General features: G+C 42.1%; 1 protein-coding gene across 6 annotated transcripts in view; it reads right to left on the reverse strand.

Moving 5' to 3' along the window:
* SENP6 (SUMO specific peptidase 6) overlaps positions 1-17,363 on the reverse strand; it is a 234,313-nt gene extending 216,950 nt beyond the window's left edge. For 5 of the 6 annotated variants that reach the window (XM_073569311.1, XM_073569310.1, XM_073569306.1 and 2 more), the window contains exon 1: positions 16,911-17,363. In XM_073569311.1, the coding sequence (XP_073425412.1) occupies positions 16,911-16,944 (34 nt within the window). In that variant the 5' untranslated portion in view covers positions 16,945-17,363. The remainder of the gene's footprint in view (positions 1-16,910) is intronic. The other variant, XM_073569307.1, reaches the window with a different exon arrangement.
* Positions 17,364-20,227: the final 2,864 nt, after the last annotated feature.

Here is a 20,227-nt window from a genome sequence, read left to right on the forward strand (position 1 = left end):
TCGCGAAACGGCGTAGCGGGAAAAAAAAATTAAAAACGCCAGAATTACGTTTTTTTGGTCGCCGCGACATTGCATTAAAATTAAATGACGGGCAATCAAAAGAAAGTATCTGCACAAACGTGGTATCATTAAAAATGTCAACCCGGCACGCAAAAAATAAGCCCTCACCCAACTCCAGATCACGAAAAATGGAGACGCTACGGGGTGTCAGAAAATTGCGCAATTTTTTTTTTTTTTTTAGCAAACTTTTGAATTTTCACCACTTGGATAATAAGAGAGCATAGACAGGTTTCGTGTCTATGAACTCGTAATGACCTGGAGAATCATAATGACAGGTTAGATTTAGCAACTAATGAACCTAGCAAAAAAGCCAAGCAAAAAACAAGTGTGGGATTGCACTTTTTTTGCAATTTCACCGCACTTGGAATTTTTTTCCCGTTTTCGAGTACACAACATGGTAAAACCACTGGTGTCGTTTAAAAGTACAACTCGTCCCACAAAAAATAAGCCCTCACGTGGCCATATTGACGAAAATTAAAAAAGTTATGGTTCTAGAAAGAAGGGGAGAGAAAAACTGAAAACAAAAAAAAAAAAAAAAGCTCAGGGAGTGAAGTGGTTAAAATCTTACTTTTCAAAGCAGGGGTACTCATTTAAACTGAGCACTGTACATATTATATATCTCTCCATAATAGGAGTGGGGAACCTACAGCCCATGATGTCCTTTCCTCCAGCCCCTAGGTAGTGCTTAGGCTGGCAGCCAACAAAAAGTATTGCCGGCTGCAGACCCTTTAGTTGCTATTTACACATAGAGCATGCGCATGCAGTGTTCACTACAGAATGCTGCGGCAGCATGCAATGAAGGATTACGTCTTGACGTTGTCCTGTACCAGCGTCAGGACGTAGTTTGTGGGAGGAGTCAGCGCACTCTGCGCTCCAGTCCTACCGATGTACCAGCCCTACCATGTACCTACCAGCGTCTCGCGAGTTGTATTCGCCTTAGAGTCTTCCATGATGTACATGAGTGTTTCCTAAACCCAGTTGTCACGGTCCCGAACACATCATGCTTCCAGGATTTCCTTAGTATTGCACAGGTTAGAGAATCTGCGGCAGTTTCTTATTACTAAATTAAATAATTCCATCACCTGTACAATACTAAGGAAATTCTGAAAACATGATTTGGGAAACACATTTATTTATCCTCCAGCGCCTCATGTGTGATGCATATGCTGCAGACCCAGTGACTAAGTGATATATGTAGGGCAGTCACTATGCCTCCTAAGTCATGTATGTAGGGCAGTCACTATGCCTCCTAGGTCATGTATGTAGGGCAGTCACTATGCCTCCTAGGTCATGTATGTAGGGCAGTCACTATGCCTCCTAGGTCATGTATGTAGGGCAGTCACTATGCCTCCTAGGTCATGTATGTAGGGCAGTCACTATGCCTCCTAGGTCATGTATGTAGGGCAGTCACTATGCCTCCTAGGTCATGTATGTAGGGCAGTCACTGCGCCTCCTAGGTCATGTATGTAGGGCAGTCACTGCGCCTCCTAGGTCATGTATGTAGGGCAGTCACTGCGCCTCCTAGGTCATGTATGTAGGGCAGTCACTGCGCCTCCTAGGTCATGTATGTAGGGCAGTCACTGCGCCTCCTAGGTCATGTATGTAGGGCAGTCACTGCGCCTCCTAGGTCATGTATGTAGGGCAGTCACTGCGCCTCCTAGGTCATGTATGTAGGGCAGTCACTGCGCCTCCTAGGTCATGTATGTAGGGCAGTCACTGCGCCTCCTAGGTCATGTATGTAGGGCAGTCACTGCGCCTCCTAGGTCATGTATGTAGGGCAGTCACTGCGCCTCCTAGGTCATGTATGTAGGGCAGTCACTGCGCCTCCTAGGTCATGTAGGTAGGGCAGTCACTGCGCCTCCTAGGTCATGTACGTAGGGCAGTCACTGCGCCTCCTAGGTCATGTACGTAGGGCAGTCACTGCGCCTCCTAGGTCATGTATGTAGGGCAGTCACTATGCCTCCTAAGTCATGTATGTAGGGCAGTCACTGCGCCTCCTAGGTCATGCATGTAGTGCAGTCACTGCGCCTACTAGGTCATGTATGTAGGGCATTCACTGCGCCTCCTAGGTCATGTATGTAGGGCAGTCACTGTGCCTCCTAGGTCATGTATGTAAGGCAGTCACTGTGACTCCTAGGTCATGTATGTAGGGCAGTCACGGTGCCTCCTAGGTCATGTATGTAGGGCAGTCACGGTGCCTCCTAGGTCATGTATGTAGGGCAGTCACTGCGCCTCCTAGGTCATGTATGTAGGGCAGTCACTGCGCCTCCTAGGTCATGTATGTAGGGCAGTCACTGTGCCTCCTAGGTCAAGTATGTAGGGCAGTCACTGCGCCTCCTAGGTCATGTATGTAGGGCAGTCACGGTGCCTCCTAGGTCATGACTATAGAGCAGACCTCTTGCTGCTTGAGTTTTAAAAATGTAACGTGAGCAGTGAATTTCCCAATGTGAAGAGACATTTAGTGTAATCTACACGGGTGTGGAACAACTTAAAGAAAGTTATTTTCAAAATTTGTTGCAAAGAGTCAACTACGATCCAGACACGCAAATTGTGAACAGCAGTTGCGAGTAGCAGCAACAAGACTACCACCTAACATCACGTGGCTCACCTAAGAGAAGCAGCTCCAGCCATATTAAGGGTGAGTTAATTAAATGAACACATAGCAGGTATGCAAATTGCCTCTTCAGAGAGAAAGAGGACTTGAACGCTATAGCGCCACCTGTTGGTAGTAGTCACTCTCCACAAGAAGAAACCTTACCCCTTAGACCTCAGTCCAGTCTCAGTCCCTTTTTTTCGACTATTAGCTGCCGGCACCGACATCAGGGGCTTATCTACAGCATTCTGTAATGCTGTAGATAAGCCCCCGATGTAACCTGAAAGATAAGAAAAACGAGTTAGATTATACTCATCCGAGGGGGCGGTCCGGTCCGATGGGTGTTGCGGTCCAGTCTGGCGCCTCCCATCTTCATACGAGGCCATCCTCTTCTTTCCTTCCTGTCGTGGCTCCGGCGCAGGCACCCTGCTCTGCCCTGTTGAGGGCAAAGCAGAGTCCTGCAGTGCGCAGGCGCAGGGAGAGGTCCGGCGCCTGCACACTGCAGTATTCTGCTCTGCCCTCAATAGGGCAGAGCAGGGTGCCTGCGCCAGACCCACGACAGGAAGGAAAGAAGAGGACGGCCTCATATGAAGATGGGAGGCGCCGGACCAGACCGCGACACCCATCGGACCGGACCCCCCCGTGAGTATAATCTAACTCATTCTTCTTCTCTTTCAGGTTACATCGGGGGCTTATCTACAGGATTACAGAATGCTGTAGATAAGCCCCTGATGTCGGTGCCGGCAGCTAATAGTCGAAAAAAAGGGTGACAGATTCCCTTTAAAGGGTTGATTGTGACTTGTAGGATCGCTACTACCAACAGGTGGCGCTACAGAGTTCAAGCCCTCTTTCTCTCTGAAGAGGCAACTTGCATATTAAATTTCCCAGATGAGCACTGCATGGCGAATAAGCCTCCTTACCTTGACAAACCAGAGCTGGTATGTCACGCTCCACAAGTTGAAACTTTACCCCTTAGACCACATATAGCAGGGTAATTGTCAAGTTGATAATTTTGTGCCACCTCGAATGAGGTTATAAGGTCCTTGGCAAATGAAAAGTTCCCCACCTCTGCTCTATACAGTGTGCACAGATATATATTATCTACACACACGCACTATACATTACTGTAAATATATATGAAACATACAGTACCTCTACACACTGTACATATAAACACAGTACACACACAGCTGTACATATATTACATATATACACTATATATGTGCACAGGTACACATCACACATACCTCTAAATGCTATACATACATATTAGATACATGTATACAGCTGTACATATATCACAATATTCCGCTATACAGTGTGCACAGGTAAATATTATAAATTATACATTACTGTAAATACATATATCACACATACACTTATACATGCTGTACATACATTTTATAGACACTGTCTACTGTTGTACATGAATACCACACATCGCCACAATGTTCATATAATACACATCTATACATGTATCACATATACCGCTATACAGTGTGCACTGATATACAGCTGCACATACTGTATATTATATAATCACCTCTGTACAATGTACAAACATATTACACACCCTATACACAGTTGTACATATTATATGTCATATATACACCTCTAGAGGGTGTGCATTAATATACATTACACAAGAAATACAGCTGTACATATGTCATATATACACACCTCTATACGTTGTACACACACTATACACAGCTGCACATACTATATATCATTTATACCCCTCTAAACAGTGGACACTGTACAACGCATAGATCTGTACACAGCTGTAAATATTATATACCATATTTTTCAGACTACAAGACGCGCTTTTTCCTCCAAAAATGTGAAGGAAAATGGGGGGGTGCATCTTATAGTCTGGATGTACCGGCTCTGGCTGTGTTGGGGAGGTGGGGGAGCGGCATTGGCAGAGCAGCGGGTCACAGGAGGCTGTAGCCGGCGGCTGCGCCTATCTGCTGTTCCTCCTGTTAAAGAGAAATGAAAATTCACTGCATTCCACACTCATGGGCGTGGAGAGAAATGAATATTCATTTCTCTTTAAAAATAGTATTTTGGTATGATTGGCCCCCAACCCCGATCCTGGTATGCATGGCCCCCACCCACCCCCATCCTGGTATGCATGGCCCCATCAGAAAACATTAAAAAAAAAAACCATTACACTTACCTTCACAGCGCTCCCTCGCAGCGTCCTGCTCCGATGCCAGCAACTGCTTTACGCTTGTAAGCAACGCATGGCAGTGACATCATGCGCTGCTCACAAGCAGAGCACAGCTGCCGGAATACTCGACGGGACTGTGCATGCAGAGAGCAGTGAGTATTCATTGCTCTTCAGTAGTGCGCAGTGTCAGCCACCGGCTTCCTGCTGCTGCCAGCGGTCACGCCACGCGCTGCTTACAAGCATAAAGCAGTTGCTGGCATCGGAGCAGGAGGCTGCAAGGAAGCGCTTTGAAGGTAAGTGTAATGGTTTGTTTTTATAATGTTTTCTGATGGGGCCATGCATACCAGGATGTGGGTGGGTGGGGGCCAAGTATAAGGATGAGGCCATGCATACCAGAATAGGGATGGGCCCTGCATACCAGGATAGGGACTGGGCCATGCATACTAAGACGAGATGGGTGGCCCTGCATACCAGGATAGGGTTGAGGGTGCTCATTCCTGCCAGGATAGGCCCTTTTCACATTTCAGTTTTTTTACGTCAGTCAAAATCCGCCAATCTGTGAAAAAAACGGATCCGCCCTTTTTTTGGCGGATCCGCTTTTTCCTCCTATAGACTTGCATTAGTGGCGGGTTTTGACTGATGGTCATCCGTTGGATCCGTTTTTTGACGGATCCGTGAAAATTTTAGCGGTTCCCGGGCGGACTAGACGGACCCTGCAATGTTTTTTTCCATTGACGGTCCGCTATTTTTAAGTGCGCATGCCCGGATGCTTTGCTCCGGGAAACTTTTTAACCCTGAAATACCGTTCTGAAGCGGCGAATCTCTCTCTCAGGCCGCAGCCGCTTTAAATTTCGGCACTTTGCATCTTCCGCGGATCCATCCTAAACAATTTTCCGCTGACATCCGTATATCACTAAACAGAGGTGGATCCGTTGTTTTTTCACTTTGGTGGATTGCAGCTGTCCGCCGACAAGGGAATGTGAAACAGGCCATAGGGAAGAGGGGTCATGCATACCAGGATAGAGATGAGGGGGGCCATGCATACCAGGATAGGGATGAGGGGGCCAAGCATACCAGGATAGGGATGAGGGGGCCATGCATACCAGGATAGGGATGAGGGGGGCCATGTGTATCAGCATGGGGATGAGGGAACCATATATACCAGGATAGGGGACATTAAGTACAGAATTGACCACATTTTTGCTTCAATTTCTTTCCTAATTTTCTGCTCTGAAAACCAGGTGCATCTTATGGTCCGATGCGTCTTATAGACCAAAAAATACGGTACCCCTCTATATAGCGGACACTGTACAGATTTACATTATACACACACTATACACAGCTGTACATATACAGTTGTGGCCAAAAGTATTGACACCCCTGCAATTCTGTCAGATAATACTCAGTTACTTCCTGCAAATGATTGCAAACACAAATTCTTTGGTATTATCTTCGTTTAATTTGTATTAAATCAAAAAAACACAAAAAGAATTGTCATAAAGCCAAACTGAATATAATACCACACCAAACATGAAAAAGAGGGTGGACAAAAGTATTGGCACTGTTCGAAAAATCATGTGATGCTTCTCTAATTTGTGTAATTAGCAGCACCTGTAACTTACCTGTGGCACCTAACAGGTGTTGGCAATAACTAAATCACACTTGCAGCCAGTTGACATGGATTAAAGTTGACTCAACCTCTGTCCTGTGTCCTTGTGTGTACCACATTGAGCATGGAGAAAAGAAAGAAGACCAAAGAACTGTCTCAGGACTTGAGAAACCAAATTGTGAGGAAGCATGAGCAATCTCAAGGCTACAAGTCCATCTCCAAAGACCTGAATGTTCCTGTGTCTACCGTGCGCAGTGTCATCAAGAAGTTTAAAGCCCATGGCACTGTGGCTAACCTCCCTAGATGTGGACGGAAAAGAAAAATTGACAAGAGATTTCAACGCAAGATTGTGCGGATGTTGGATAAAGACCCTCGACTAACATCCAAACAAGTTCAAGCTGCCCTGCAGTCCGAGGGTACAACAGTGTCAACCCGTACTATCCGTCGGCGTCTGAATGAAAAGGGACTGTATGGTAGGAGACCCAGGAAGACCCCACTTCTTAACCAGAGACATAAAAAAGCCAGGCTGGAGTTTGCCAAAACTTACCAGAAAAAGCCTAAAACATTTTGGAAGAATGTTCTCTGGTCAGATGAGACAAAAGTAGAGCTTTTTGGGCAAAGGCATCAACATAGAGTTTACAGGAGAAAAAAAGAGGTATTCAAAGAAAAGAACACAATCCCTACAGTCAAACATGGCGGAGGTTCCCTGATGTTTTGGGGTTGCTTTGCTGCCTTTGGCACTGGACTGCTTGACCGTGTGTATGGCATTATGAAGTCTGAAGACTAACATCAAATTTTGCAGCATAATGTAGGGCTCAGTGTGAGAAAGCTGGGTCTCCCTCAGAGGTCATGGGTCTTCCAGCAGGACAATGACCCAAAACACACTTCAAAAAGCACTAGAAAATGGTTTGAGAGAAAGCACTGGAGACTTCTAAGGTGGCCAGCAATGAGTCCAGACCTGAATCCCATAGAACACCTGTGGAGAGATCTAAAAATGGCAGTTTGGAGAAGGCACCCTTCAAATATCAGGGACCTGAAGCAGTTTGCCAAATTCCAGCAGAGCACTGTAAGAAACTCATTGATGGTTACCGGAAGCGGTTGGTCGCAGTTATTTTGGCTCAAGGTTGTGCAACCAAGTATTAGGCTGAGGGTGCCAATACTTTTGTCTGGCCCATTTTTGGAGTTTTGTGTAAAATGATCAATGTTTTGCTTCATTCTCTTTTGTGTTTTTACATTTAAGACAAATTAAATGAAGATAATAATACCAAAGAATTTGTGTTTGCAATCATTTGCAGGAAGAAACTGAGTATTATCTGACAGAATTGCAGGGGTGTCAATACTTTTGGCCACAACTGTATAATGCCCCTCAATATGGAGGACACTGTACAGATATACACAGCTGTAAATATTACACTACCGTTCAAAAGTTTGGAGTCACCCAGACAATTTTGTGTTTTCTATGAAAACTCATACTTTTAAAATGATTTGCCAAATGAATTTAAAATCTAGACCAGACATTGACAAAGGTTCTAAAAAAATATTTTTATTTGAAATAGTAATTTTCTCCTTCAAACTTTGCTTTCGTCAAAGAATGCTCCCTTTGCAGAAATTACAGCATTGCAGACGTTTGGCATTCTAGCCGTTTAATTTGCTGAGATAATCTGGAGAAATTTCACCCCATGCTTCCAGAAGCCCCTCCCACAAGTTGGTTTGGCTTGATGGGCACTTTTTGCGTACCATACGGCCAAGCTACACCCACAACAGCTGTATGAGGTTGAGATCTGGTGACTGCGCTGGCCACTCCATTACAGATAGAATGCCAGCTGCCTGCTTCTTCCCTAAATAGTTCTTGCATAATTTGGAGGTGTGCATTGGGTCATTGTCCTGTTGTAGGATGAAATTGGCTACAATCAAGCGCTGTCCACAGGGTATAGCATGGCATTGCAAAATGGAGCGCTAGCCTTCCTTATTCAAAATCCCTTTTACCTTGTACAAATCTCCCACTTTACCAGCACCAAAGCAACCCCAGACCATCACATTACCTCCACCATGCTTGACAGAAGGCGTCAGGCACTCTTCCAGCATCTTTTCAGTTGTTCTGCATCTCACAAATGTTCTTCTGTGTGATCCAAACACCTCAAACTTGGATTCGTCTGCCCATAACACTTTTTTCAAATCTTCCTCTGTCCAATGTGTGTGTTCTTTTGCCCATATTAGCCAGTCTCAGATATGGCTTTTTCTTTGCCACTCTGCCCTGAAGGCCAGAAACCCGGAGTGGCCTCTTTACTGTAGACATTGACACTGGCATTTTGCGTGTACTATTTAATGAAGCTGCCAGTTGAGGACCAGTGAGGCGTCGATTTCTCAAACTACAGACTCTAAGGTACTTGTCTTGTTGCTCAGTTGTGCAGCGGGGCCTCCCACTTCTCTTTCTACTCTGGTTAGAGTCTGTTTGTGCTCTCCTATGAAGGGAGTAGTACACACTGTTGTAGGAAATCTTCAGTTTCTTGACAATTTCTCACATGGAATAGCCTTAATTTCTAAGAACAATAATAAACTGTCGAGTTTCACATGAAAGTTCTTTTTTTCTGGCCATCTTGAGAGTTTAATGGAACCAACAAATGTAATGCTCCAGATTCTCAACTAGCTCAAAGGAATGTCAGGTTTAAAGCTTCTCTAATAAGCCAAACTGCTTTCATCTGTGCTAACATACTTGCACAAGGGTTTTCAAGGGTATTCTATCCATCCATTAGCCTTCTTACACAGTTAGCAAACACAAAGTACCATAAGAACACTGGGGTGATGGTTGTTGGAAATGGGCCTCTATACACCTATGAACATATTGTATTACAAACCAGACGTTAGCAGCTAGAATAGTCATTTACCATATTATGTATAGAGTGTATTTCTAAATCATTTAATGGTAGCTTCATTGGAAAAAAAACTGCTTTTCTTTCAAAAATAAGGACATTTCTAAGTGACCCTAAACTTTTGAACGGTAGTGTATATATACCCTGCTATACCGCGGACAATGTACAGATATACATTACACACACTATACACAGATGTGTATATATATATATATATATATATATATATATATATATATATATATATATATATATATATATATATATATATATATAAAACCCCTCAATATGGAGGACACTGTACAGATGTTATATACAGCTGTACATATTATATATACCCCACTAAACGGCATACACTGTACAGATACACATTACACACAGCTGTACATATACTGACGTGGTCAAAATTGTTGGCACCCCTCGTTTTAGGACAGAAAAACCTACAATGGTCACATAAATAACTTGAATCTGACAAAAGTAATAATAAATCAAAAATCTATGAAAATGAACAAATGAAAGTCAGACATTGCTTTTCAACCATGCTTCCACAGAATTTTAAAAAATAAAACTCATGAAATAGGTCCGGACAAAAATGAAGGTACCCTTAACTTAATATTTTTTTGCACAACCTTTTGAGGCAATCACTGCAATTAAATGATTCCTGTAACTGTCAATGAGACTTCTGCACCGGACAGGTATTTTGGCCCAATCCTCAAGAGCAAACTGCTCCAGTTGTCTCGTATTTGATGCTACGTGCCCACGTTGCAGAAATGCTGCAGAAATGTCCGCAGCATTTCCGCAACTCCCTGCCGCGGGTAAATCACAAGAATTTGCAAGCGTTTTTAGCATGCAGAATGCTAGCACTTTTCCAAGCGATTTGAAGCAACGCTTGGAAAAGTGATATGCAGCATCAATAGTAAAAGATAGAATGCTAAAAATAATTAAAAAAAAAAATAAAAATATATGGTTATTCTCATTTCTCGCCTTCTGACGGCCCCCAATGTCTTTAGCAGCGCTCCCGGTACGTTCCGTTGCCAGGGATGCTTTGTGCGAAGGACTTTGTCGCGACACTGCTACGTCATCTCAGGTGATTCGCGCAATGCATCCCTGGGAACGGAAGATGCCGCTAGTACCGCTGAGAGTCGGGGGGACTCCGTTGGCCATCAGAGGGTAAGTATATCCTTATTTTTTATTTTAATTCTATTTTTTACAGGAATACAGTACCCAGGGCATGGAGAACATAACAGAGCCTCCTCCATGTTTCACAGTAGGAATAGTGTTCTTTTCTTGATATGCTTCATTTTTTAGTCTGTGAACATGGAACTTTTTGCCAAGGCACATCAGCTCTATTTTTGTCTCATCTGTCCATAGGACATTCTCCCAGAAGCTTTGTGGCTTGTCAACATGTAGTTTGGCAAATTCCAGTCTGGCTTTTTTACCATTTTTTTTTTACAACAATGGTGTCCTCCTTGGTCGTCTCCCATGAAGTCCACTTTGGCTCATACAACGATGTATGGTGCAATCTGACACTGATGATCCTTGAGCTTGAATTTCACGCTTAATCTGTTTAGAAGTTTTTCTGGGCTCTTTTGTTACCATTCGTATTATCCGTCTCTTTGATTTGTCATCAATTTTCCTCTTGCGGCCACATCCAGGGAGGTTGGCTACAGTCCCATGGATCTTCATTTTCTGAATATGTGCACCTGTAGTCACAGGAACATCAAGCTGCTTGGAGATGGTCTTATAAATTTTACCTTTAACATATTTGTCTATAATTTTCTTTCTAATCTCCTGAGACAACTCTTTCCTTTACTTCCTCTGGTCCATGTTGAGTGTGATACACACCATGTCACCAAACTGCACAGTGAATATCTGTCGCCCCCTATACAGGCCTACTCACTGATTCCAAGATTGTAGATACATGTGATGCTAATTAGTGGACACATGTTGATTTAACAACATGTCCCTTTTTTCACATTATTTTTAAGGGTACCATCATTTCTGTCCAGGCCTATATTTCAGGAGTTTATTTTTTTTTTAAACTCTGTGGAAGCATGGTTGAAAAGCAATGTCTGACTTTCATTTGTTCGTTTTCATAGATTTTTGATTTATCATTACTTTTGTCAGATTCAAGTTATTTTTGTGACCATTGTGGGTTTTTCTGTCATTAAAGGAGGGGTACTAACAACTTAGACCATGTGTATGTACCCCTCTGTGTACAGATATACATTATATGCAGCTGTACATATATACTTTCTATACGGTGGACACTGTACAAATATATACATTACACAGCTGAACATATTATATATCCGCTATACGGCACTGTCCAGATATACAATACACACAGCTGTACATATTATATATACCCTTTATACGGTGGACACTGTGCAGATATACATTACACAGCTGTACATATTATATACCCTCTATACAGTGGACACTGCACAGATATACATTATATACAGCTGTACATGTTATATATCCTCTATACGGTGCACATTGTACAGATATACATTACACAGCTGTACATATTATATACCCTCTATACGGCACTGTCCAGATATACATATTAAATATCCTCTATAAGGTGGACACTGTACAGATATACATTACACAGCTGTACATATTATATACCCTCTATACGGCACTGTCCAGATATACATTACACACAGCTGTACATATTATATACCCTCTATAAGGTGGACACTGTACAGATATACATTACACAGCTGTACATATTATATACCCTCTATAGGGTGCACACTGTACAGATATACAGTTGTGGCCAAAAGTATTGACACCCCTGCAATTTTGTCAGATAATACTCAGTTTCTTCCTGAAAATGATTGCAAATACAATATATGTGGATATAATTCCTCACCAAACATAAAAATATATACCCTCTATAAGGTGGACACTATACATTACATAGCTGTACATATTATATACCCTCTATACGGCGCACACTGCACACATATACACATTGCACACAGCTGTATATATTATATACCCTCTATACGATGCACACTGCACAGATAAACATTACACACAGCTGTATATATTATATACCCTCTATACGGTTCACATTGCACAGATATACATTACACACAGCTGTATATATTATACACACTCTATAGGGTGCACACTGTACAGATATACATTACACACAGCTGTATATATTACATACACTCTATACGGTGCACACTGTACAGATATACATTACACACAGCTGCATATATTATATACACTATAGGGTGCACACTGTACAGACATACATTACACAGCTGTATATATTATATACCCTCTATATACGGTGCACACTGCACAGATATACATTATATACAGCGGTACATATTATATAACCCGCTATACGGTGCACACTGTACAGATATACATAACACACAGCTGTATATATTATACACACTCTATAGGGTGCACACTGTACAGACATACGTTACACACAGCTGTATATATTATATACACTCTACAGGGTGCACACTGTACAGATATACGTTACACACAGCTGTATTATATACCCTCTATACAGTGGACACTGTACAGATATACATTATATACATCGGTAGATATTATATACCCCTCTATAGGGTGCAAACTGTACAGATATACATTACACAGCTGTATATATATATATATATATATATATATATATACACACACACACGCACTCTATAGGGTGCACACTGTACAGATATGCATTACACACAGCTGTATATATTATATATTCTATAGGGTGCACACTGTACAGATATACAATACACACAGCTGTATATATTACACTCTATACGGTGCACACTGTAGATATACATTACACACAGCTGTATATATTATACACACTCTATAGGGTGCACACTGTACAGATATACATTACACACAGCTGTATATATTATATACACTCTATAGGGTGCACACTGTACAGATATACGTTACACACAGCTGTATATATTATATACACTATAGGGTGCACACTGCACAGATATACATTACATACAGCTGTATATATTATATACACTCTATAGGGTGCACACTGTACAGATATACGTTACACACAGCTGTATTATATACCCTCTATACAGTGGACACTGTACAGATATACATTATATACATCGGTAGATATTCTACACCCCTCAATAGGGTGCACACTGTACAGATATACATTACACAGCTGTATATATTATATACACTCTATACTGTGCACACTGCACAGATACAGATAACACAGCTGTATATATTATATACCCTCTATACAGTGGACACTGTACAGATATACATTATATACATTGGTAGATATTCTACACCCCTCTATAGGGTGCACACTGTACAGATATACATTACACACAGCTGTATATATTATATACCCTCTATAAGGTGCACACTGCACAGATATACATTACACACAGCTGTATATATTATACACACTCTATAAGGTGCACACTGCACAGATATACATTACACAGCTGTATATATTATATACCCTCTATACGGTGCACACTGCACAGATATACATTACACAGCTGTATATATTATATACACTCTATAGGGTGCACACTGTACAGATATACATTACACAGCTGTATATATTATATACCCTCTATACGGTGCACACTGTACAGATATACATTACACACAGCTGTATATAATATATACCCTCTATACGGTGCACACTGTGCAGATATACATTACACAGCTGTATATATTATATACCCACTATACGGTGCACACTGTACAGATATACATTACACACAGCTGTATATATTATATACCCTCTATATGGTGCACACTGTACAGATATACATTACACACAGCTGTATATAATATATACCCTCTATACGGTGCACACTGTGCAGATATACATTACACAGCTGTATATATTATATACCCACTATACGGTGCACACTGTACAGATATACATTACACACAGCTGTATATATTATATACCCTCTATATGGTGCACACTGTGCAGATATACATTACACAGCTGTATATATTATATACCCACTATACGGTGCACACTGTACAGATATACATTACACACAGCTGTATATATTATATACACTCTATAGGGTGCACACTGAACAGATATACATTACATAGCTGTATATATTATATACCCTCTATACAGTGGACACTGTACAGATATACATTATATACATCGGTAGATATTCTATACCCCTCTATAGGGTGCACACTGTACAGATATACATTATACACAGTTGTATATATTATACACACTCTAAGGTGCACACTGCACAGATATACATTACACACAGCTGTATATATTATATACCCTCTATAAGGTGCACACTGCACAGATATAATTACACAGCTGTATATATTATATACCCTCTATACGGTGCACACTGCACAGATATACATTACACACAGCTGTATATATTATATACCCTCTATACGGTGCACACTGCACAGATATACATTACACACAGCTGTATATATTATATACCCTCTATATGGTGCACACTGCACAGATATACATTACACACAGCTGTATATATTATATACCCTCTATATAGGGTGCACACTGTACAGATATACATTACACACAGCTGTATATATTATATACCCTCTATATGGTGCACACTGCACAGATATACATTACACACAGCTGTATATATTATATACCCTCTATATGGTGCACACTGCACAGATATACATTACACACAGCTGTATATATTATATACCCTCTATATAGGGTGCACACTGTACAGATATACATTACACACAGCTGTATATATTATACACACTCTATATGGTGCACACTGCACAGATATACATTACACACAGCTGTATATATTATATACCCTCTATATGGTGCACACTGCACAGATATACATTACACACAGCTGTATATATTATATACCCTCTATATGGTGCACACTGCACAGATATACATTACACAGCTGTATATATTATATACCCTCTATACGTTGCACACTGTACAGATATACATTACACACAGCTGTATATATTATATACCCTCTATATGGTGCACACTGTACAGATATACATTACACACAGCTGTATATATTATACACACTCTATATGGTGCACACTGCACAGATATACATTACACACAGCTGTATATATTATATACCCTCTATATGGTGCACACTGCACAGATATACATTACACAGCTGTATATATTATATACCCTCTATACGTTGCACACTGTACAGATATACATTACACACAGCTGTATATATTATATACCCTCTATATGGTGCACACTGTACAGATATACATTACACACAGCTGTATATATTATATACCCTCTATATGGTGCACACTGTACAGATATACATTACACAGCTGTATATATTATATACCCTCTATACGTTGCACACTGTCCAGATATACATTACACACAGCTGTATATATTATATACCCTCTATATGGTGCACACTGCACAGATATACATTACACAGCTGTATATATTATATACCCTCTATACGGTGCACACTGCACAGATATACATTACACAGCTGTATATATTATATACCCTCTATATGGTGCACACTGTACAGATATACATTACACACAGCTGTATATATTATATACCCTCTATATGGTGCACACTGTACAGATATACATTACACACAGCTGTATATATTATATACCCTCTATATGGTGCACACTGCACAGATATACATTACACACAGCTGTATATATTATATACCCTCTATACGTTGCACACTGTACAGATATACATTACACACAGCTGTATATATTATATACCCTCTATATAGGGTGCACACTGTACAGATATACATTACACACAGCTGTATATATTATATACCCTCTATATGGTGCACACTGTACAGATATACATTACACACAGCTGTATATATTATATACCCTCTATATGGTGCACACTGTACAGATATACATTACACACAGCTGTATATATTATATACCCTCTATATGGTGCACACTGTACAGATATACATTACACAGCTGTATATATTATATACCCTCTATATGGTGCACACTGTACAGATATACATTACACACAGCTGTATATATTATATACCCTCTATACGGTGCACACTGTACAGATATACATTACACACAGCTGTATATATTATATACCCTCTATACGGTGCACACTGCACAGATATACATTACACACAGCTGTATATATTATATACCCTCTATACGGTGCACACTGTACAGATATACATTACACACAGCTGTATATATTATATACCCTCTATACGGTGCACACTGTACAGATATACATTACACACAGCTGTATATATTATATACCCTCTATACGGTGCACACTGCACAGATATACATTACACACAGCTGTATATATTATATACCCTCTATACGGTGCACACTGCACAGATATACATTACACACAGCTGTATATATTATATACCCTCTATACGGTGCACACTGTACAGATATACACATTGCACACACTATATTTCACACATACACCATAACACCCTGCTCATATATTATATGCACTTGTACATGTTATATACAAGCAGCCACTGTGCACACAACGCCATTACAGACTATCCCGGGGCTCTGTACACTGCCAGGCCCAGCTCTCACCTTCCAGAAAGCGGCTCTCTCCGCCGCCCGCCATTTTGCACCTTACTCCATGACCGGCACCGAGGAGCGGGAAGGTGCGAAGGGCTGAGCCGCTGCGGGGCCTGCAGACGAAAGACAACGGCGTCACCAGCAGCACTGAGAGGCCGGGATGGCAGGGCAGGCCTCAACCGGGAGAGGATGCAGGAGGCCGCGGCTGGAGTGATGGGAGGAGCCTGACACACACACATCCACAGAGCCGGGAGGGGGACGCGGCCGGGACTACGGCAGCCAGGAATATGGCCACAGTACCCGCAGCGCCACCTGCCCCCGGAGCCACTCGCAGCCGTGCACGACACCACACGTCGCTGTGCTCCGTCCTCTGAGTGGCGCTGGCCGGGGTGTGAGGCCGGAGCTGCTGCCATGCACTGTGTGACTGCACCTCTGCCTGGAGGGCTCAGTGTAACCCTCATGAAAACCCAAGAGGCGGCCAGCACAGGGCAACTACCTGTCCGTCATTATACAGGAGTCACCTAGATGGGAATCCAAGTAGCACCTGTATAATCTCCTTAAATCCGGACATACACCACAATTATCACCCATGTCCCCTCTTCATCACCCAAATCTAACATCCCCCACAATTATCACCCATGTCCCCTCTTCATCACCCACATCCGTACATCCCCCCCCAATTATCACCCATGCCCCACTTCATCACCCTAAATCCGAACATCCCCCACAATTATCACCCATGTCCCACTTCATCACCCTAAATCCAAACACCCCACAATTATCACCCATGTCATTGGCCCTTCTTCATCACCCTAAATCCGGACATACACCACAATTATCACCCATGTCCCCTCTTCATCACCCAAATCTAACATCCCCCACAATTATCACCCATGTCCCCTCTTCATCACCCAAATCTAACATCCCCCCCAATTATCACCCATGTCCCACTTCATCACCCTAAATCCGAACATCCCCCACAATTATCACCCATGTCCCACTTCATCACCCTAAATCCGAACATACCCCCAATTATCACCCATGTCCCTTCTTCATCACCCTAAATCCAAACATACCCCACAATTATCACCCATGTCATTGGCCCTTCTTCATCACCCTAAATCCGAACATACCCCACAATTATCACCCATGTCCCCTCTTCATCACCCAAATCCGTACATCCCCCACAATTATCACCCATATCCCACTTCATCACCCTAAATCCGAACATACCCCCAATTATCACCCATGCCCCACTTCATCACCCTAAATCCGTACATCCCCCACAATTATCACCCATGTCCCCTCTTCATCACCCAAATCCGTACATCCCCCACAATTATCACCCATGTCCCCTCTTCATCACCCAAATCCGTACATCCCCCACAATTATCACCCATATCCCACTTCATCACCCTAAATCCGAACATACCCCCAATTATCACCCATGCCCCACTTCATCACCCTAAATCCGTACATCCCCCACAATTATCACCCATGTCCCACTTCATCACCCTAAATCCGAACATACCCCACAATTATCACCCATGTCCCTTCTTCATCACCCTAAATCCGAACATACCCCCAATTATCACCCATGTCCCTTCTTCATCACCCTAAATCCGAACATACCCCACAATTATCACTTGTGTCCCACTTCATCACCCTAAATCCGAACATACCCCACAATTATCACCCATGTCCCTCTTCATCACCCTAACTCCGTACATCCCCCACAATTATCACCCATGTCCCTCTTCATCACCCTAAATCTGTACATGCCCAACAATTATCACCCATGCCCCACTTCATCACCCTAAATCCGTACATCCCCCACAATTATCAGTAGATATCCCACACTTAGTACCCATGTCCCCTCTTCACCGCTCTAAATCTGTACATACCCCACAATTATCACCCATGTCCCCTCTTCATCGCCCTAAATCCTAACATACCCCACAATTAGAATCATAGAATCGTAGAGTTGGAAGGGACCTCCTGGGCCATCTGGTCCAACCCCCTGCTCAAAGCAGGATTCGCTAAATCATCCCAGTCAGATGTCTGTCCAGCCTCTGTTTGAAGACTTCCATTGAAGGAGAACTCACCACTTCTCGTGGCAGCCTGTTCCACTCATTGATCACTCTAACTGTCAAAAAGTTTTTTCTAATATCTAATCTGTGACTCCTCCCATTCAGTTTCATCCCATTGCTTCTAGTCTTTCCTTGTGCAAATGAGAATAAAGTTGATCCTTCTACAATGTGACAGCCCTTTAGATATTTGTAGACAGCTATTAAGTCTCCTCTCAGTCTTCTCTTTTGCAAACTAAACATTCCCAAATCCTGCAACCTTTCCTCATAAGACAGGGTTTGCAGACCGGTCACCATTCTGGTCGCTCTTTTCTGAACTTGCTCCAGTTTGTTGATGTCTTTTTTAAAATGTGGTGCCCAAAACTGGACACAATATTCCAGATGAGGTCTGACCAAAGAGGAGTAGAGGGAAATAATGACTTCACGTGATCTAGACTGTATGCTTCTGTTAATACATCCTAGAACTGCATTTGCCTTTTTTGCTGCTGCATCACACTGTTGACTCATATTCAGTCTGTGATCTATTAGTATACCCAAGTCTTTTTCACATGTGCTGTTGCTTTGCCCTATTCCTTCCATTCTGTATATGCTTTTTTCATTTTTATTGCCCAGATGTAGTACTTTGCATTTCTCCCTGTTAAAAACCATTCTGTTAGTTGCTGCCCACTTCTCCAGTTTATTTAAATCTTTTTGAATCCTCTCTCTCTCTTCTCTAGTATTAGCTATCCCTCCTAGCTTTGTGTCATCAGCAAATTTAATCAGTTTACCCTCAATTCCTTCATCTAAATCGTTGATAAAGATGTTGAACAATACAGGGCCCAGGACAGAGCCCTGTGGTACCCCACTTGAGACATTCTTCCAACTGGATGTGCAGCCATTTACGACCACTCTTTGGGTCCGATCACTAAGCCAGTTATGAATCCACCTAACAGTTGCCTTGTCCATTCCATACTTAGTCATTTTTTCAATAAGGATTGTATGAGAGACTTTGTCAAATGCTTTGCTGAAGTCAAGATATACTATATCTACAGCATTTCCTTGATCCACCCAATCAGTGATACCGTCATAGAAGGAAATTAAGTTAGTCTGACATGACTTATTAGTTACAAACCCATGCTGACTCTGTTTAATCACTTCATTCTTATCCAATTATCACCTATGTCCCCTCTTCACCCTAAATCCGAACATACCCCACAATTATCACCCATGTCCCTCTTCATCACCCTAAAACCGTACATCCCC

This window comes from Dendrobates tinctorius, unplaced genomic scaffold (assembly GCF_039654945.1).
Source record: "Dendrobates tinctorius isolate UK_male_01 unplaced genomic scaffold, ASM3965494v1 ptg000024l, whole genome shotgun sequence".
NCBI classification, from domain to species: domain Eukaryota; kingdom Metazoa; phylum Chordata; class Amphibia; order Anura; family Dendrobatidae; genus Dendrobates; species Dendrobates tinctorius.